Source organism: Aspergillus brasiliensis (genome assembly GCF_001889945.1).
Source record: "Aspergillus brasiliensis CBS 101740 unplaced genomic scaffold ASPBRscaffold_18, whole genome shotgun sequence".
Taxonomy (NCBI): domain Eukaryota; kingdom Fungi; phylum Ascomycota; class Eurotiomycetes; order Eurotiales; family Aspergillaceae; genus Aspergillus; species Aspergillus brasiliensis.
The window spans coordinates 539,208-557,287 of record NW_027137459.1 but is presented as its reverse complement, the minus strand read 5'-3'; the positions used below and the strand labels follow the sequence as shown (position 1 = coordinate 557,287).

At 51.4% G+C, this 18,080-nt stretch overlaps 10 protein-coding genes across 10 annotated transcripts; 6 read left to right on the top strand and 4 right to left on the bottom strand.

Moving 5' to 3' along the window:
- Positions 1–4: 4 nt before the first annotated feature.
- On the bottom strand, positions 5–1,228 carry ASPBRDRAFT_48549 (uncharacterized protein). The gene has a single exon (XM_067626110.1). It carries the CDS (start codon positions 1,185–1,187, stop codon positions 174–176), a length of 1,014 nt encoding a protein of 337 aa, XP_067474264.1. The 5' UTR covers positions 1,188–1,228; the 3' UTR covers positions 5–173.
- A 1,991-nt stretch (positions 1,229–3,219) lies between these two features.
- On the top strand, positions 3,220–5,495 carry ASPBRDRAFT_69469 (Zn(II)2Cys6 transcription factor; the record flags this gene model as incomplete). Its single annotated transcript, XM_067629034.1, has 6 exons — positions 3,220–3,337; positions 3,393–3,499; positions 3,564–3,890; positions 3,935–4,372; positions 4,428–4,690; positions 4,747–5,495. The coding sequence occupies exons 1-6, from the start codon at positions 3,254–3,256 to the stop codon at positions 5,493–5,495; spliced, it is 1,968 nt and encodes a 655-aa protein (XP_067474263.1). The 5' UTR covers positions 3,220–3,253.
- Positions 5,496–5,623: 128 nt separating this feature from the next.
- Positions 5,624–8,431, bottom strand: acoC (aconitase family protein; the record flags this gene model as incomplete). Its single annotated transcript, XM_067621458.1, has 8 exons — positions 5,624–5,988; positions 6,046–6,223; positions 6,272–6,594; positions 6,647–7,187; positions 7,238–7,597; positions 7,647–7,829; positions 7,881–8,293; positions 8,347–8,431. 8 exons carry the CDS (start codon positions 8,429–8,431, stop codon positions 5,624–5,626), a joined length of 2,448 nt encoding a protein of 815 aa, XP_067474262.1.
- Positions 8,432–8,635: 204 nt separating this feature from the next.
- Positions 8,636–9,750, top strand: ASPBRDRAFT_48547 (isocitrate lyase/PEP mutase family protein). The gene is made up of 3 exons (XM_067626109.1): positions 8,636–8,824; positions 8,883–9,027; positions 9,097–9,750. Exons 1-3 carry the CDS (start codon positions 8,690–8,692, stop codon positions 9,717–9,719), a joined length of 903 nt encoding a protein of 300 aa, XP_067474261.1. The 5' UTR covers positions 8,636–8,689; the 3' UTR covers positions 9,720–9,750.
- An 836-nt stretch (positions 9,751–10,586) lies between these two features.
- On the top strand, positions 10,587–12,618 carry ASPBRDRAFT_137039 (uncharacterized protein; the record flags this gene model as incomplete). The annotated part of the gene is made up of 3 exons (XM_067618858.1): positions 10,587–11,127; positions 11,739–12,050; positions 12,134–12,618. Coding segments are annotated over 3 exons (1,338 nt in total), but the record flags the coding sequence as incomplete, so codon positions are not given.
- A 948-nt stretch (positions 12,619–13,566) lies between these two features.
- Positions 13,567–13,992, top strand: ASPBRDRAFT_137160 (uncharacterized protein; the record flags this gene model as incomplete). Its single annotated transcript, XM_067618864.1, has 1 exon — positions 13,567–13,992. The coding sequence occupies one exon, from the start codon at positions 13,567–13,569 to the stop codon at positions 13,990–13,992; it is 426 nt and encodes a 141-aa protein (XP_067474259.1).
- Positions 13,993–14,117: 125 nt separating this feature from the next.
- ASPBRDRAFT_200615 (uncharacterized protein) lies at positions 14,118–15,015 on the bottom strand (the record flags this gene model as incomplete). Its single annotated transcript, XM_067621457.1, has 4 exons — positions 14,118–14,535; positions 14,595–14,770; positions 14,826–14,927; positions 14,968–15,015. The coding sequence occupies 4 exons, from the start codon at positions 15,013–15,015 to the stop codon at positions 14,118–14,120; spliced, it is 744 nt and encodes a 247-aa protein (XP_067474258.1).
- Positions 14,979–15,409, bottom strand: ASPBRDRAFT_359460 (uncharacterized protein). The gene is made up of 2 exons (XM_067623410.1): positions 15,311–15,409; positions 14,979–15,246 (listed from the first exon to the last, which is right to left on the bottom strand). Exon 2 carries the CDS (start codon positions 15,240–15,242, stop codon positions 15,018–15,020), a length of 225 nt encoding a protein of 74 aa, XP_067474257.1. The 5' UTR covers positions 15,243–15,246; positions 15,311–15,409; the 3' UTR covers positions 14,979–15,017.
- ASPBRDRAFT_359422 (uncharacterized protein) lies at positions 15,181–16,327 on the top strand. The gene is made up of 3 exons (XM_067623406.1): positions 15,181–15,409; positions 15,470–15,552; positions 15,607–16,327. The coding sequence occupies exons 1-3, from the start codon at positions 15,346–15,348 to the stop codon at positions 16,189–16,191; spliced, it is 732 nt and encodes a 243-aa protein (XP_067474256.1). The 5' UTR covers positions 15,181–15,345; the 3' UTR covers positions 16,192–16,327.
- On the top strand, positions 16,169–17,255 carry ASPBRDRAFT_359436 (uncharacterized protein). Its single transcript, XM_067623407.1, has 2 exons — positions 16,169–16,392; positions 16,446–17,255. The coding sequence occupies exon 2, from the start codon at positions 16,463–16,465 to the stop codon at positions 17,087–17,089; it is 627 nt and encodes a 208-aa protein (XP_067474255.1). The 5' UTR covers positions 16,169–16,392; positions 16,446–16,462; the 3' UTR covers positions 17,090–17,255.
- Positions 17,256–18,080: the final 825 nt, after the last annotated feature.

Below are 18,080 nucleotides of genomic sequence, written 5' to 3'. Positions count from 1 at the left end.
TACACTTTATTCCAGTAAGGCAATAGTACAACTAGCTAAGGAGGCGCTTCAGGTGACTGATTGCCATGATGACCCTTCCGGAGTAGCCTAACAATATCAAAATCTTCTCCCCTCCACACACCCAACCTTCCATCGAAAGACTTAGTTTCCTCGGCCTCATCCACCGTATCCAATCAAGCCCCCTCCCAGTTCAGAGCCACAACGCGGGTATCATTGTACACCTTGTGGAGCAACTGGCTCGGGTTCTGCTTACCATCCTCGACAAAATCACCCGACCACACCATCCAGTAAGCCCAGTTAACATTCTCACGAGCCTGCATATCGGGATCAGGAATGGGTCCGACTTCTGCCAGCGCCAAGACCCTCTCGTTCTTCGTCAGGGCCTGCAGTTTCTTGTATTCGTCAGCCGCGACTCCATGGTCCCCAACAGCGGGATAGTGATCGATGGTAGCGATATCGCACTTGTCGTTCCCGGGATACCACGCCGGATCCGCAGTATTGCAAACCCAGACCAAGTTATGGAGGTTATGATAGCGAGTGATACGGTCGTAGAGAATATCCCACAGTTTCTTGAACGGGGCAGGACCCTGAGCACCCCACCAGAACCAACCGCCCTCGGGCTCGTGAAGCGGACGGAACAGAATGGGCACGTTGGCCTGATCCAGACGCTTGATCTGCGCCGCGATGGCGTCGATATCGCGCAGCAGGAGCTGATAGTTGGTGCCGTTAGGGTTGCCATGGTGGTCGTTGAGGGCTTCCGACACGTTGAAGCAGGTAGCCTCGGTGTAGAAGCCCTTGTACCATGGCTCCTTGGCGGTATCTAGCAGACAGGTAGGCGCGTACCAATGCCACACCAGGGCATTGATGCCATTGCGACCGGCGTGCTGGATCACATCTTCGACGGCGTGAGACTTGGCGCCGTGAGCAACCGCCGAGGGCGAGTAGTACGTGAAGTCGCTGCCGAGGATTGCAGGGCCTACGCCGATGTTCTTCTGAACCCAGTTCCAGCTGTCGATGTCTTGCTGGCCGGAGATGTAGTGCGAGCCGTACTGGGTCTGGATGTACTTCAGAAGTGATCTGGCGCCGGGGGTGGCGGACTTGTCGATGTTGTCGTAGGATAGGGTCTGGTTGGTGGCACCTAGGGCAGTGCTGAAAAGCAGAGAAAGGAGTGGCAGTTTGGTCAACATTTTGGAAATGTATCAATATCGAAGGAATGTAGCGAGTGAATGTTTTAAAGAATGAGTTGGTTGATTATCCTCAGATGCTGGGTCACAACTGGTCTTTATACATCGTAGGCCTTGACGATCATTGTCGTTTCCGATGTAAGAACCCTCAGACCATAAGTGAAACCATATCTGCTCATGACGATCCGTACAACGCAACATCTTGGCTCAGTCTCTCATCGATTCCCCATAGCCAAGTGTAGAGTCTGTACCAGCTTCTACTAGAGGCCTCACCACATATTCCCCTTGAGGATCTCCAACGTAAGATAGACGGCACATATATTGATGTCTCAAATCTAGAGTTCGCTGACGCGTTTCACCTAGTATTGACAGCGCCTTCTAACTCTAGGCAGGGTACATGAGTCAAATTGGACGTGGATTGGCTGAGCTGAACCAGACAAAACTCCATGTGTGGACTCTGCCATATGGAAAAGTAGGGTCCATCTACTATCTGTCCAAGGACGTTCGGCTTCCCGTCCGTCTCCACACGGCAGCATCGGATTCAGATCTCTTTCCCGGGCAGGTTTGGCATCAGGCCCTGCTTGCGGGGATTCCCCGAGTATTCGCCGAATACATTAAATATGAATTGGCAATTACGTTTGGTTCCACTCTCTCTCAATATTTTCCTAATTTGTACTAGGAACGGACGTTTTAATGTACTGATGTGAAATTTCTACCCCCATTGTTGACTTGGTCTATTTTCCAGACATACTTATATCGATGGTAATAATGGAGTATAGACCTCATATTAACGAGTTCAAGTGTTGCTAAGTAATACGATGTTGCTTACTTCTCTAGAGATTATCCTATCTATTGAAAACCACGGGTTCGAATCAGGTCATGTTCGGACACTCTAGAATGAGATATTACCTTCTTGGGCAAGGCAAGCGGCCCGTTCCCAAAAGGGAAAACAAAATGGAGCGCCCTCCTGGTATGCCATGTTTCATGGTGAAACAGAGCTCTCGGCAGTTGCCAGTCGCTTAAGATAGTTTAATTCAATATCGTAATAGTTCATGCCTGGAGTACGCGTTGGGTGGATGAACACAGTCGATCCTGTCTATCCTATCTGGGCACGGAATTATGATGCTAGTACCAGGCTAGGGTCCGGATTTACCCCTTGGCTTGAATCAGACCAACAAGATCGATCTAATAATCCATCAATTACTGAATAGGTGATTGGTGATTTTAGCGTGGAATTGGGGGTGTGTGCAGCAAGACAGATGACAATCTTCATTAGTTACCACCTGAACACGGCCTGCTCTTGGGGCAATGTACGGTTCTTGCATCACATCCACCTCATCTGAAAGCCCAGCATCGGACAAGGATCCTATTCCTTCGACTCGACGGTCTTACTCCAACATCGTGCGATGCAGACGGGATGTCATGACTCGACGTCCACGTTCCTTTCCTGAATGGCTAATGAGTACAAAGACATGTGTCTTCAGTATACTAAATGGACTACACTGAAATCATCAAGTTAGATTCTTTACAGCATACTACTTTAAAAATGGCTTCATCATGTCTTCTACCGATGGCCACCAAGGGACTATATGTATTCTCATCAGCGTACATACGGAGCAGTGCTTCCTTCAGCCGGCCAAATGCACGGAGTCGGCTGTGGCACTCGCGGCTGCTCTTATCAGTGATCAGGCCAATCGGATAGACTCATATGCCTGGCCGCTGCTCCGTCGCTCATCCGTCTTACATCCGACTGAGTAGCTAGAGGATGGGAAGATGGTCCAATAATGTCTACCGGAATAATCAACAACCTTTAAGTAACCCGATTGGGATGATGATGCAGATGCTCGGGCCGCGGATATGGCACTAAACTCAGTTTGGACATGCTCGGCCCGCCAACGGCATGACCAGAAGAGGGAACAACAAAGGCCGACCAGGCTGACAGTATCTCACTATCTCACTAACTATCTCAGTCTCTGCTGTCTCGGTTGACCTAAGCATACTTCCTCGTCTCTGGTGTAAGATATTCCCCGTGCTTACTCGGAGAATGGGTGTCTAGTCGATCAGCAAGCATGCCACCCCAACGCCTGCCGCAATCATCCTTCCCGCGTCATCGCAGTAAGCGGATTGCCTGCAGGCAATGTCGCCAGTCAAAGGTCAGTGGCTATTAGATTACATCTTTTCTTCTCAGTTATTGACGATATGAAATAGCTCCGATGTGAGGTATCCACCGGCGGTCCTATTCCCTGCTCCCGATGTCGCCGGCTGGGCTACGACTGTCGTCTTGATGCGGCGTATCAACGGGTTAACGGGCGAGAGTAAACCTCACTAGCATAAGACCTCCATTATGTGGCTTGCAAGGCGCATTCTGATCATCTACAGGAGACTAGAGGAGCTGGAGAAGGAGGTCCAGCATCTACGCTCATCCGTCTCCACTCTTCCCCCCACTGCCCCGCCACAGTCCCTTCAGGGCATCCTCCTCACCCCCAACGAATCGTACCATGCGGATGCCTCCATCGTCGGTCAGGAATCCTCAGGGCAGCGGGTGGATTTGCCTCTGGCAGTGGAACCCACGACTCCCGTCCATTCCTTGTCATCGCAGCAACCAAGTCAACCCTCGCCTTTACTTTCTGATACATCACCAACCTTGTCACGGTCACTGGAGTTTGTCCACCTCCATGGACATCAAGTCAATGCTCTGTTCACTATGTAAGTCTGTTAGCCTGCTACTTATCCATACACTAACGTGGCAGCTTCTTCACTCACTATCACCCCTACGTACCCTTGCTGGATCCATCCATCTCCCCAGACCAATATTATGCTCGATCTGCAGTTTTATTCTGGTCGATTATCCTACAAGCCTCTCGGCGATATACAGAAGAGCCAGGTCTGTTCGTCAGTCTCACGGCTCCAGTCAAGAAGCTCATATGGGATACCATCGCCAATCCGCCGCACACCTGGCACGTCGTGCAGGCGATTATCCTCGTGTGTATGTGGCCGTTTCCCACTTCATCTCTATCCTCCGACATCACCTCCATCCTCCTATCCACGGCGCAGACCATCTCCTTGCGTATCGGCTTGCATCGACCAGAGGCCATCCAGGACTTCTCCCGGACCAGGAGACGGTTAATGCCGGAGGAGATGGCGGAAGTCGCTCGAACATGGGCGACCTGCTATATCACCGCCCAAACGTAGGTCCATACCTCACTTGACAACTGGCAGCTACTGACTCAACCATGCTGATAGTATCGTAACAATCGACGGACAAGTATGGGTCTCGTCAGACTGGATGATCGACCGACTATGTGACCGCGACAGCACGATGATCCCCATGTCGCTCAAGCACCAACTCTTGATATCGCGCTTTTCAGCCCGCGTCGGGCAATTCATGTCCAGCCACTCGCAGGGGCCAACGGACCTTCCTCGTCCGGGGGAGTTCATCTCCCTACTCGCCCTACTCGAGCGAGAATACACCGAGCTAGCATCCAGTTTAACCAGTTACATATCAGGTCGTCACCCCCAGCCCACCAGACAACATACCAACTAACCCTCTTTCTCCCTATAGAAGAAAACAAAGTCCTCCTCAACGGCATCGGCCTCCAACTCTACGTCTTCTACCTGCTCGAAGAATCCGACTCCGACACCCGCAAACGCGGCCTCCTCCGGGCCTACAGCCTCTCCATCTCCACTATCAACATCATCAACCACCTCGAAGTCCTCACCGACGCCATGGCCTACGGACCCGTGTCCTACTTCCGAATCATCTCCATCGCCGCCATGTTCATCCTCAAACTCAGCTACTCCAACCTAGGCGCCTACCTGGACCTCGACACGGGTAAACGCTCCTTCAACTCCGCCATTGCCTTGACCCGTCGGATCTCCATCGAGGATAATGACCTCCCCGGACGGATGTCCAAAATCTTGACCCAGTTGTGGAGTGCTCAGGTGGTTCAACATCGGGGACAGAGGGATGATGATAAACCCCCCGGGTTGAAGTTGAAGACCCGCTTGGCGGCGAGCTTGGTGCATGATTCGATGTGGATGTGGAGAGAGCAGTTTGGGGGTCAGCCTCCGAGGAGTGGGACGAATACGCCGTTGGCGGGGAGGGGGTATGCTGATAATCTTAATAATAGTAGGGCGATGGAGCAGCGGGGGATGGTCCAGGAGCCTGGTACTACTAGTAGTATGCCAATGGGGATGGAAGATGCTTGTCCCGGGGGGTGGAGTCTGGAGGATGTGGTGGATGCCGAGTTGCTGGCTTTGTTGCCGTTTAGCTTGGATGGCGAGATATTTACTGCCCCGGGGGGGTGTTAAACAGTATGTGTGATGCTTCAGCTGTTTCTTAGTACGTCTACCTATTTGCATGAGAGATATGTGTAACGAATGTCATTATAGTAAGCTACGCCATATTTACAGCTCACCGTCTTCATAGTAGAAGTAGGCTACCACTGTAATCCCGCATGCGGCCCTGCACTCTCCCCACCACGCAGCGCCAGGGATTTGGCACTCCCCAGATTCTTCGGTCTAGTCATCTGCTCGAACAGCCGGTTACCAAACTTCTGGAATGCCGACGCAATGCCACCATGCTGGAAGAGTTCCCGCTCCATCTGACTCAACTGGAACCCGAACTGCTGTCCATCCACGTTGATCACTTTGGTCTTGAAGTCGATGGAAATCTGTTTGCCATCTTCGGCTGCCTCGTAGAATGCCTCGTCTGTCAGGGTAATGCCTAAAAGACCCAGACTGGGCATGTTGCGCTGGAAGATGAATGAGTATGACTTGGCGATGACGCATTGGACGCCGCAGCCTATATTATACTTGTGTTAGTGGGATAGTAGTTATAGAGAGTATGGGATAGGCATACCGAGGAGCGCCATGACTGCTTGTTCACGGGACGATCCACATCCGAATGCTTTGCCAGCTACGACAATGTTGAACCCGTCTTTCACGCGCTGTCGGAACTCCGGGTTCGTGTGCTCCAGACAGTGTTCGCCGGCGATCTTGTTATCGGACATTCCGATGAGGAATTGGGCAGGTGCCAACTGGTGCTGTTAGCTACTATAGCCATGGGGTATATGGGTATTACTTACAGCATCGGTATCGATGAAGTCGCCGAGTCGTTGCACCTTGCCTGTCATGACGTCGGAGGAGGCATCTGCTGTCTCTGGAGTATCCGTCTCTGACGGCTTCGTGTCAATCGTGTCGATATTCTTTGTCTCCGCGGTCTTGGAGCCACTAGGTTCCTTGTAAGAGATGCGGTCCTGTGTGGGCTCTGTTGCAGACACGGAAATGCCGCGAAGGGCATGCCATCTTTCCAAATCGATGGCTTCGAGGAACTCATGTGGGTCTTTTAGCTTCATGTCAAATGACGATGCAGCGACTGTGGCAGCTGATGCCAGATTTCCGATGGATCCTTGCATTGCAGTTAGACATGACTCATTATTCTCAGTAACGAGTGCACTCACCCTTCCCCATACGGTTCTCAAAGTTGCGATTCTGGGACGAAATCCAGACCTCACCCGGCCCAGCCTGGTCCGCCGACATGCCAACACAGTAACTGCATCCCGGAATACCAATCTCGAATCCCGCATCTTCGTAGATCTGCGCCAGACCAAGCTCACGCAGCCTATGCAAGATAGGCACCGAGCCCGGAACCACCTTTCTCTTCCCGCGAGAAACCGGCTTCATACCACGCTGGAGCCCTTGTTCCAGCACCAGAGCACCGAGAATCAGATCCTCCTCGGCGGTCGTGCAAGCACCAATAAAACACCCATCTAGATGCATCCCTTCCTGCTCGGTGACCGGAACGACATCGTCAGGATTGGGGTATTTGGCCAGGAAAGACCGAACCTCGCCGAGGTCGATCTCATGGGTTTCGGCATACTCGGCGTCATCGTCGGGTTTGAAATAGACACTGGCGGTTTTGTGTCGGGGCAGACGTCGCTTCTGGATGAATTCTTGTGTGATTTCATCGGGTACGAAGACGCCAGTGATTCCGCCGAATTCCTATTACCGTTAGTGCCTGCCAGTGATTCAATAGGGGATCGTAGACAGACAGTGGTCATGTTGCTAATGGCAAACCGAGCATCGCATGAAAGATGCTTCACTCCTGGCCCGGTGAACTCGACAATCCGCTCTGCGGCCACGGTGTTCCGCTTCAGTTGTTGCAGGATGTACAAAATCGTGTCCTTTCCACCAATGCCGGGCTTAGGCGCACCAACGAGACGGATGTTGACCGACTCGGGAACCTTGAACCAGGTCTCTCCTGTCACCAGCGGAAGAGTCACATCGGCTGCGCCCAACCCGATGGCCAGACACCCTAGTGCTCCAGACGAACAGGTGTGTGAGTCGGAGCCTATGACCACCATGCCCGGCTGGGCTCGTTCGCGGTAGAACTCGGTATGCAGAATAGTATACTACGTGAGTGAGTATGCCGTGCAGTCTGTAACGAAGCAAGAGACGTACGTTCATGCCCTGATAATCAGTCATCTTGAAAACGCGCTTGGCCCTCTCACTGGCGTCAATCAGTGCCTTGACTTTGGGGACGTCGTTCACGCGAGGATCCACGACGTGATCTCCTGCCAGCCAGAAGCGGTCATTCCGGTAGATGCCTGGCTTTCCGAGACGCTCATACGTTCGTTCCATGCCCTAGCGACTTTCAGTAAGTGTCTGTCTGTAGCTTCGAATGAGAGCACGTACCTGCCACGATGCCTCAGAAGCAATGACCCAATCGACATCCACCCGGATTAACTCTCCCGGCGCCACGGATCCCTTCCGGTCAATATCGTGGAGCGCAAAGATCTTCTCACTCAGCGTCATGCCACGCCGACCGGGGGGTCGGACGGCGAGCGGAACGGGCGGTGCCCTGGCGCGATCAGCCGAGTTCAAGGCCTCCAGCCATGCCGTGACCAGGAATGTAATTTCAGCTTCCTGCTCGGACGTCAGACTGTCCGCGTCAGATAAACCGAGTCCACCCATCTCCGTGGGCTGTTGGCTGATCGCGAGGACATCAGTGAGGGCATTGGCTTCCCGGGGGTAGTCCTGCGCGCGAAGTGCATCGACTACTCGCACCAGCTGCTTAAGTAAATTACCTAGCGTCGATAATTCGGATGCTTCGCCCAGTTAGCGAATGTGTAGCTGTGTGATACTTGGTGTTCAGACGTACTGTCTGTCTCGGAGAGGACGACATTTCGAGTTTGCTGCAGGACTTGCAGTAGGGAAGAGGACTGGGGTTCGCTGGCGTCACCCATGATGAAACTGTGATGTTGGAAAGGCTTACTGAGTGAGCATCTCTGAGCGGGGTTCTCAACAAATCGTGCGACAGGATCTTAATATATGCAATGGATGCATCCTTCGCAGCCTGCAATCCCGAACTCGGCCCGCTTGCGGCCCGGAGGATTTGCAGGGCTGATATAACATCATCACATGGCACCATCTGCCTTGCTGTGCTACCCCTCAATTATTGATTACGCTTCAATTACACCTCAATTGATTCATCCATCTGCACAATGGCTACAGCTTCTGCGGTTGTCAAGCTTCGCCAGCTCTTGGCGGACGAGAGCAAGATCATTGTCTGTCCGGGGGTCTACGACGGTTTTACTGCCCGGATCGCCCTGCAAGAGGGGTTTGATGCATTGTACATGGTGGGTCTACACCAATGACTACGTGTCGGGGATTCTATCACTACTAACACTGTGTCAGACAGGAGCAGGCACCACGGCCTCGCGACTGGGACAGCCCGACCTGGGGGTTGTCACGCTGAACGAGATGCGGGGGAATGCTGAGATGATCGCCAACCTGGACCCGACAGTGCCGTTGATTGCTGACGCGGACACGGGATTCGGAGGTACTCATCCGCCACCAATAACAGGATAAGGAGCAAGTGGCTGACACGCATACTATACTCTTACTGTAGGATCTCTCATGGTCCATCGCACTGTCACCGAATACATCCGCGCCGGAGTGGCCGCTCTGCACCTCGAAGACCAGCCTACGAGTAAGCGATGTGGTCATTTGCGCAACAAGCAGCTCGTCCCGGAAGACGAATATCTAGACCGCATCCAAGCAGCCGTGAATGCGCGAGCCCGGTCCCAGGGCGACATCGTTCTGATTGCCCGGACCGATGCCCTCCAGTCACTCGGATATGAGGCGGCCATTTCGCGACTCAAGGGCGCCATCGCCCTGGGCGCAGACGTAGCCTTCTTGGAAGGCATCACGTCGACGGACGAAGCTCGACGGGTCTGTGAAGAGCTCAAGCCCACCCCCGTCCTTTTCAACAACGTCCCCGGGGGAGTATCTCCGGATCTCTCGGTTCAGCAGGCGCAGGAGCTCGGGTTTCGGCTGATCATCTTCCCTGGATTGGCATTGGGGGCTGTCTACTCGGCGGTTCGGGGGGCGGTGCAGCAGTTGAAGGAAACGGGCACGCAGGCGGTGCGAGCGGGGGGAAGTCCGCGGGATATATTCAATGTGGTGGGACTGCAGGAGGCGGTGGCTTTAGATCTGGCTTCGGGTGGCAGATTGTATGACAAGGGTGTATGAGGATAGCAAGTAGTTGAATCAGCTGGCGAAGTTGGTGATGACACCGAAGAGCCCAGGCACCCATTACCGCCGGGCGGTGAGATTTGTGCCGGTCTTCTTAATTAGGCAGGCGGAGAGCTGACACTTGACTCCGGGAAACCTACCTGTCACGTGCTCCTATCCAGTTATGAACATCGAACGCAGTCGACTTTTCTTGATCAATTTTCTGCTACGGAGTAATATTAGTTGTAATACGCTGAGTGGTACTGCTATTACTAATACTACTTCCAGTTTGACAACTTATAGTAGGCCGCTGGCGGAAGTTGCCGGGAGTTGTGGCCAGTTACATAACAGTTCCCAATGGTTGCTGACTAAAATAAATTATAAGCATTCTGTTATACTGTACATAATAGTTATACCAGTATTTGTACACTACTTTGAAACTATATTCAAGAAAACAACAAGAAATCAACTGTTTGAAGCTCATTTTGTAGCTATTTATCACTGTCAAAAGCCCATTAATTTTCTATCTCTAATCTATCTACAAAGAATCCTATTACTATTTCTCTTCTATATTGAGTGAGTTCTCTACAGGTTATTCACTGTCACCTCACTGCCAATTCACTGTTACTTCACTTTCTTCTTATATATATCATATCTTTCTCTCTTCTCAATCTCTCACTCTTTCTCTTCTCTACATCACTCTCTCGCTCCTTCTCTTCCTCCCTCCCTCGCTTGTTTCGTTCTCTTTCTCCCTCTCTCTCTTGTTTCTGTCTTTTGCTCCCCCTGCCCCCACCCCCATCGAAGCAAAATGGCCGAACCGGCGATCGATTGGACCAGAGGTGAGCTGAAAGGCTTTTGCAGACGACGCAAGGCGACAGTACTAATATGGAAGAAATAGGCGCCAAAAGCAGCGTAGAACCCCCCCTGGCAAGCAACAATACGGCAGAGGTGACAGCGGCACAGGAGCTGGCCAAGAAAGGCAAGAAGGGATTGCAGGCGTTACTGAATCTCAATTCCGAAGATGACTGGAGAGACTGGTTACTGTCCGGCTTAGTCAAACCTTACTGGCTCGAACTTTGGGACTATCTGGCGAAAAATCCGACTGCTAAACAGAAGCGCGGAGCTGGGCTTGCCCGGATCCAAGAGCTAGCAATACAAGGAGAGGCACGAGGTATTGCCAAATACAGCCGCCGCCATGTCGAGAAGACTGGCTGGGACCTCGACGAACACCTCGCCTACTTCCTGCACAACGTGAAATCAGAAAACACACAGAGACTGGGGGGAGTGTTTTATCAGCGGAACCTCCCCGAGAATACTATGGACACGGCGATATGGACTTTAAAGAACATTCTCATACAGATGCATAGTCCGTCACAGATCAATAAGCCAAGTGGCGGTAAAGCCATTTTCGGGGCGACCCTGCCAGGTAAGAATTCGGGAGTATTCTGCAAAAGGCTTTCACAGCTGACTCCAGTGATCAAAAAATGATAGAGTCTCAACCTACCAAAGTGCACGGAACTAGAGCGCAGCGAGCGGCCAAGAAAGAGGCTGATTCCACAGCTAAGGACAAGTCAGACATGAAAGAGGTACTAGAATCAGACTCGGATGGAGAATCATCGCTGTCATCGCTTCCAGACACAACCGAAGATGAGTCCCCGGGTCCGTTGGGGGCACTGCAATCACGGACCCAAGTGTGGGACTACGAGCCGTTGAGTGACCGACAAAGACTGATTCTCAAACGCCAGTCGGAGACATTTGACCTTAAAGATCCGTTTTGGGCCTATGCCCGCATAGAAGCCGCCCTGCAGTTATCAAGGCCTCAAACCATAGCTCAGGCAGAGCAGATGGTCGCGACTGCTGAAAGTGCTGAAAGTGCTGAAAGTGTTGAAACTGGCGAGGCCAGTCAGACTACACCAAGAAAACCCAAGCGCGTGAAGAAAGAGGTAGACATCTCGAAAATGCTTGATAACCAGGTGTTTGAATCAAGTGCATACCAAGCTGCGGAGAACCTTCAATGGTCTTTTGACAGCAGTACAGATTCAAATGACCTGCTTATACAACCGACATTAGAGGATTACCAGAGGATCTTAGTGCATGAGAAGTGGCTGGATGCCCAAGAATATCAATTCGATAACCACGAGGAGGCCTGCAGGAACCTGCACATCGAAAATCCGGCGAACCCCCGCATAAAGGGGATGGTACGTGGTCAGAAACTGAAATTCTGGCAACCCGTATGTATCAATCGTGTCGCCGAGATCATGCGACTGGGTTTACTGTGTGGAGCGATCATTGCGGATGTTGTCGGCGTTGGGAAGACCTGGGAGGCTGTTGCATTTCTCTTGCATGTGAGTATCCTTCCAGAGATCCGCAGAAGGCTTTTGCAGCTGACACAATATAGCAACTAAATGAATTCAAGCGCAAACTTGCTGCAGCTGAGAGAGACGGGTCGGACCCTCCAAAGGGCCGTCCTATGATTATCATTGTCCCACCCCATCTCATCGAGCAGTGGATGGACGAGATTATGTCGATAACTGAGGAATTCCAGGTGCTGCTCTACTATGGCGATGCCCGCCGCCAGGCAGGAAGCTATATCAAAGACAAGCTTACAAAGAGACACGAGATCTTCAAAGGCGGATTGGCGAGCGCACGTACTATTGTGGTGACCTCGTACCAGACATGGGAGGCACGCCATGGCCCCCAAGCGGTGAAAGCTTGGTGTGCCAGTAAGAAGAAGCCATATGACCCTGCTAATCCCCACATGCCTCCAAATTTTCCTGGCAATCTGGGGGGATGCTTTGGAGTTGCTGTGTTTGATGAAGCCCATATGCTTCGGAACAGGGAATCGGGTATCTCGCTTGCCTGCACATGGTTACGTGCCGGGTTCCGCGTCCTGTTAACCGCTACACCCTTTTATAATGATGTACGCGATTTTCTGGGATACATCAGACTTCTCTTGCCCTCAAATTCCGATGTAAAGGCAACGTTCACCAGCAGCCGTGTACACCAGATTGTTGAGGCCCCTCCCGGGACAGAGGACGAGCGGTTGCTCTGCAGCCGAGAGTTTGTCACCAAGCACATCCTTAGTAAGGAGGTACAGGACACGAATACCATTTCTTATCGCCTGAGGAAACTACTGCAGCGACTTATGATCCGCCGAACGCAGGGCTCTGCGCTGCCGATTGGGTCCACTAATAAGATCGGGGCGGACATTCCCCCCGCGTTCAAGAAAGTGCTGACCCCGAGTTTCGAGCCGGAAGAGTTCGCGGCGTACCAGGCCTATGAAATCGTGAATCGCAAGAATATTTTTATTATCGACCGGGAGAAGCCCAGCCACGCCCACTGGCATATGGGCCGGCTTCGCAAACTGATTCTGGGCTCATCATGGTTGGGTTTTATCAACGTGGAAAGCAGCCTGCCCGCTTCTGCTGTTGTGGAGTCGCTCGGCGCCGTCAGGCGGCACGAGTGGATAGCTTGTGTGCGCCCGAGTCTGGAGGCAAAGGCTGCGGTGGAGAAGAACTCCGTGAAAGGCTTCTACACACGGACAAGGGAGCATCATTCTACCAATGTCTTACTCAGCAATAGCGATGGCGACACACTACAACTCGACACGGGCGGCCTGGAATGGCTTCTGCGGGGTGCTCCTAAAATGCGCGCTATGTTACCGATTATTCGTGACCAGGTGTTTCTCAAGCGGGAGAAGTCTCTTGTTTGGACCTATTTCCCTGGGGAGGAGGTGTACATTTCCGCCGTGCTCACCGAGGCCGGCGTGGATCATGCGGTTATTCATGCTGGGTTAACAGCCAGAGAGAGGTCCATTATCGTGAAGTCGTTTACTAAAGACCCCGACAATTGCATGGTGTTGGTCATGAGCTACTTGGTGAGTTCAGCTGGCCTGAACTTACAAAATCTCTGCCACAATGTGCATCTGTTTTCCCCAGCCACCTCAAAGGCCGTGAAGGACCAGTCTGTGGGCCGGGCACTGCGCGTGGGCCAAACTCGCACAGTTTTTGTGTACGAGTATTGTGTGCCCAACACATTTAACGTCTACCTGGCAGAGAGAAGCATGCAGAAAGCCTTGCCAGGCCTCGTCACGATGATGTGTACCGGACTGGCCCCCTCGCTGGATCTTTCGGAAAGGGGATTTTCGGTGGCAGGATGGGTTATACGGGATGGAGAACTGGTGGCGCTGGGCAAGGACGAGGAGCCCCAGGAGGATGACGTTACGGACACTCAACTGATCATGGACCGGGTGGCGCACGAGATCACGTATGGTTTTATGGAGGACAACTGAACTCTTCGCAGTTCCTGACTGTCAGTTACCTTAATTCTACTGGTGATAATATGAAGTGTTCAGTAAAAGGCTTTTGCAGAACATACTATAAGCATGAAAGCGACCGTAGATCATTGATTACTCTGCTACCATGTTGTATATTCCCAATCGAAATATACCAGTACAGAATATGTGCCATGGGCACTGTCCTGCTTGAGCTTGCCCTCCTGGCGGAGCTGGACGTAGTCCTCGCGGCGGACGGGAGTGAAACCCCAGTTCTTGGAGACGATGATCTTTTGGCGACCGGGGAACTTGTACATGGAGCGGCGGAGAGTCTCGATGGCAGCAGCACGGTTGGTGTCACGGGTGCGGACGGACAGGATGATCTGGCCAATGTTCACACGGGCAACGGTACCCTGGGGCTTACCGAAGGCACCACACATACCGGTCTGGAGACGATCGGCACTGGCGCAAGACAACATCTTGTTGATACGGATGACGTGGAAGGGGTGCACACGGACACGGAGGTGGAAACCTTCCTTACCGGCGATCTTCACGAGGTACCTGAATATCTGTGTTAGTACATGATAGCTGGGCGAAGTGGAATCGGCGGGTCGGCATACTTGCTGGCACAGATACAGGCGGCTTCGAGGGCCTCGGAGGACAGCTGCTCGTACTCGTTGGAGACGAGGTGAATGCAAAGAGGGAAGTCATCGACGTTGGCCTTCTTATGTCCCAGGTCGGAGGTACAGATCTTGGGGTCGGGAACACCACGGTTGAACCGGGACTTGGGGTAGGACTGTCATTCTCGCATTATGTCAGGCTTCATCCTCTTCCTGTCTGGTATAACTTACTTTACCACTAAGTAGCCATATATATCTCGTTCTTGCAGTAGCGGTAGCATCTCGGGAGGTGACGGGCTCTCTTGACTGCTGGAAATGGGGCGGCTGCATTTCCTGGCAACGGTGAGATTGTTGGTATATTCAGCAATCTCACCATGGTAGACGTGCTGTATACGCTGCTGTAAAAGGCTTTCACAGACATCTCTATGTAGCCATGAAATGAACAAAGACATAAGATGGGGTCAGGAGATGCTCTATGCAATATTGGTAGCTGGTACCAACATATGGCAGCATCTCAGTGGCCCACTGAAGAGACGCGTGCGGCGGTAAAGAAAAGCCACCGACGCGTACCCGTAATGACGGACGCGCGCCACGCGTGGATCGAACCGTGAGCCACACCCTCAAACAGCAGCAGCTGTTTGTCGACATGGTCCTTTGGAAGCCATGGTGGACTTGTTATTAGGAATTGTGTCTTGTTATCTTCTACTTTCACTTACCATGTAAAAAGCACTTGGTGGTCAGCTTCTTCCTCATGGCACCATCAACGCGGCGTCCGCTGCTCAATTCGATCAATTCTCAACAGGAGAGACCGGCAGGTATCTGTAGCAGTTTTCTTAGGTGTTTACAATATACTGCATTAGCTAATACCGGCTTAGCGCCAGCCCCGCCTTCAACGGACCTGCCGCTGCCCTCGACCGGAAGCCATGTAAGAAGTACCGCCAGCATCAGTCACAGCAGGGCAAGTCGTACCTACGGGATATCTTCTTGTCTATCGCACCGCTAACCATCGCAGCCCCCGAAAAGGATAGTGCCGTTAGAGCCGCGCCCTGAGCGGGCGCCTAAAACTGCTAGGACAGAGACTGGTCGGAATTCCTCATCCCAGACCCGGGCTCCCCTACGGGAGGTTCCAGAGGAGGACATGAATATGCGGGGACCCTCGTTCTCCGAGGGTCAGGACTCGGGTGGTCTATTCCAGCCAGAACCTACTCTCCGGGAAGCCTCGGTACCCGCCCCTTCTTTCAGTGTGACGGAGCCCAATCCCGACAGTCAGACTAGTGGAAGTGGAGATTCTCAGTCATACCGGCAGTCTCCACAAGAGTGGTTGTTCGGTGACTATGATGAGCCCCGAGAGAGGATTCTGCCTCAGCCGAGGCCGGCCGTTTCCATTCCCTCGTCCGATCGAATCAAAATTTTGCAATCGTCTGCCGATGCATTTGAGCGGGTGACCCTCTGTGCCCGGCGGCAGTTCATTGCTATGCTGGATAATACAAGGGTGACTTGGCCAGTCGAGCAGGTATTTCCAGATCTCTCTGCCAACCGTGAGATATACAAGAATGCGGTAACCCGCGTCTGTGATCTATACAAAACCTGGATCTAGCACTGAGAAAATTCAACCATTGGGTTCTGACACTCACACCTCGGCAGGTGCGCAGGATCCGTGGGTCTAATGACTATATCCTTGTACAGCAAGCCACAGCTAGCCAGTTTGAATTCAGTTGGGTATTTGATGTTTTCCCTTGGGCCCAGCAGGTATTGTCAATCGATGACTGCTCCGATCTAGGTCGAGACTGGTTACAATGTAAGTGGAGGACTCAGTGAAAGGCTTCTGCAGATGATACTAAGCAAGATTAGATGTCACAACCCAGCTTATGACATTGACTTATTTCGCCAGTCTCAATGAACAGCATTTTATGAACCCCTCCGGCACTACCACACCAAATAAATGGAACCGCTACCTCGTGCTGTGTATGTTTGATAACTTGCATGCATGTAATAGGTTCCGAGATCGGCTTAGTATTGATGACTTCCCCCAGCGTTCAGTGCCTGCAATCAGGATGCGCCGTGCCCGCTTGAACATTGATATAAATGAACTCCCAGAGGGTGACCCGGCCACGGTAAATAAGGAAGAACGCCCCCTTCTAGAGGATTCCGATGGCTCGGATTACTCAGATAATGAAGCAGGTACAACTGGGTCCTATTCCCAGGGACAGGGGCAGGGAATACAGCATGAGAATGGCATGGCTACCATTGTGTCTCGTACTGGTGGGCAGGGGCAAAGGCGGCAAAATCTGAATGAGGCCGAAAGGGGGTATGGGAGTGAGGGTGAGGGTGAGGGTGTGTATGGGTGTGGAGACCAGAACAACTGCACTGAACAGGAGCCGGGGGATGCAAATAGGACAAGACGCTCTACAGCACTGGTTCGGACAAGAAATTCTACAACACTGGGTCGGGACTCAAACACACAGGCTCCAAGAGTTGTAAACAATGCTAGGTGATGCATTATATCTGATAGCCTTGGGGTCAACGGTTACAAAAGTCTGGGTTTTAGTGAGAAATTTCTCACTAAAACCCAGACTTTTGTTGAGTATGGCCCACTCATGAACTGTAATGTTCTAGCTGGTAAGCTGAAGCATAAGTAAGCATTCCTTCTAAAATTACAGTCAGCCACTGATATCATTCTTTATTCTTCAGGATATTCAAGAGATGGATAGACCGCGCCTCCCCACCTCAGCTTATAACTTATCTTTTCCGGCTAGATCACCTCCACCATACTTTACGCCTAGGTCTTGCAGGTTCCTGGCAGGATAATCATCCAATTCTTTTTAAGATGATTCAGGATTTATATATATCCTGCCCACGTCTGATCCAGAAACATATTCTTGCAAATGAAGTTACTACTGACTTACAAGTTATAATGACACATCCTATCAGACTTCCTTATTTCTCTGTTTCTGAACAGGATATACTGGACAGATTACCATCAGCTTACTAGAAAGAATATTCTATTTCAGTACCCTCTCAGTATAATAAGACACAATTATCCTACTACAGTCGGATCAAATTCCATTCCCGGTATGAGTTCTTTATACTTCTAGAAGACGGCTGTGAAAGCCTTTTACAGATACTTTCTATATAACTACTGTCAGTCTGTACTAACTACTTCTTTTAGTCATTCAAAAATTATTACTACTGGAGATTTTATCAGGTATCAGTCTTCGGTAGCATATGTGGGCTGTGGTATAAAGCATTATCAACAATCAGAATATTTCTTGTTTCTGTTGTTACAGCCTTGGAAAAAGAATGGAATGGATGAGGCAACAACTCTTTCTTTTTATTATTCTTCCAAGGAATGGATATTATTGGGGTTACAAAATCAGATTGAACCGGCTTTCATGATGGATATAAGTAATATCTATGGACAGATATCAGCTGATATAAATACTAGACAGGGTCTAGTATACTGCCCATGGGATATTGATTTTATAT

Coding starts and splice junctions, on each gene's coding strand:
- ASPBRDRAFT_48549 (XM_067626110.1), bottom strand. CDS start 1,187: ATGTTGACCAAACTGCCACTCCTTTCTCTGCTTTTCAGCACTGCCCTA.
- ASPBRDRAFT_48547 (XM_067626109.1), top strand. CDS start 8,690: ATGGCTACAGCTTCTGCGGTTGTCAAGCTTCGCCAGCTCTTGGCGGAC. Junction 8,825..8,882: donor GGTTTGATGCATTGTACATG/GTGGGTCTACAC, acceptor ACACTGTGTCAG/ACAGGAGCAGGCACCACGGC. Junction 9,028..9,096: donor CGCGGACACGGGATTCGGAG/GTACTCATCCGC, acceptor CTCTTACTGTAG/GATCTCTCATGGTCCATCGC.
- ASPBRDRAFT_359460 (XM_067623410.1), bottom strand. CDS start 15,242: ATGTCGACAAACAGCTGCTGCTGTTTGAGGGTGTGGCTCACGGTTCGA.
- ASPBRDRAFT_359422 (XM_067623406.1), top strand. CDS start 15,346: ATGGCACCATCAACGCGGCGTCCGCTGCTCAATTCGATCAATTCTCAA. Junction 15,410..15,469: donor TCAACAGGAGAGACCGGCAG/GTATCTGTAGCA, acceptor ATACCGGCTTAG/CGCCAGCCCCGCCTTCAACG. Junction 15,553..15,606: donor CCAGCATCAGTCACAGCAGG/GCAAGTCGTACC, acceptor TAACCATCGCAG/CCCCCGAAAAGGATAGTGCC.
- ASPBRDRAFT_359436 (XM_067623407.1), top strand. CDS start 16,463: ATGACATTGACTTATTTCGCCAGTCTCAATGAACAGCATTTTATGAAC.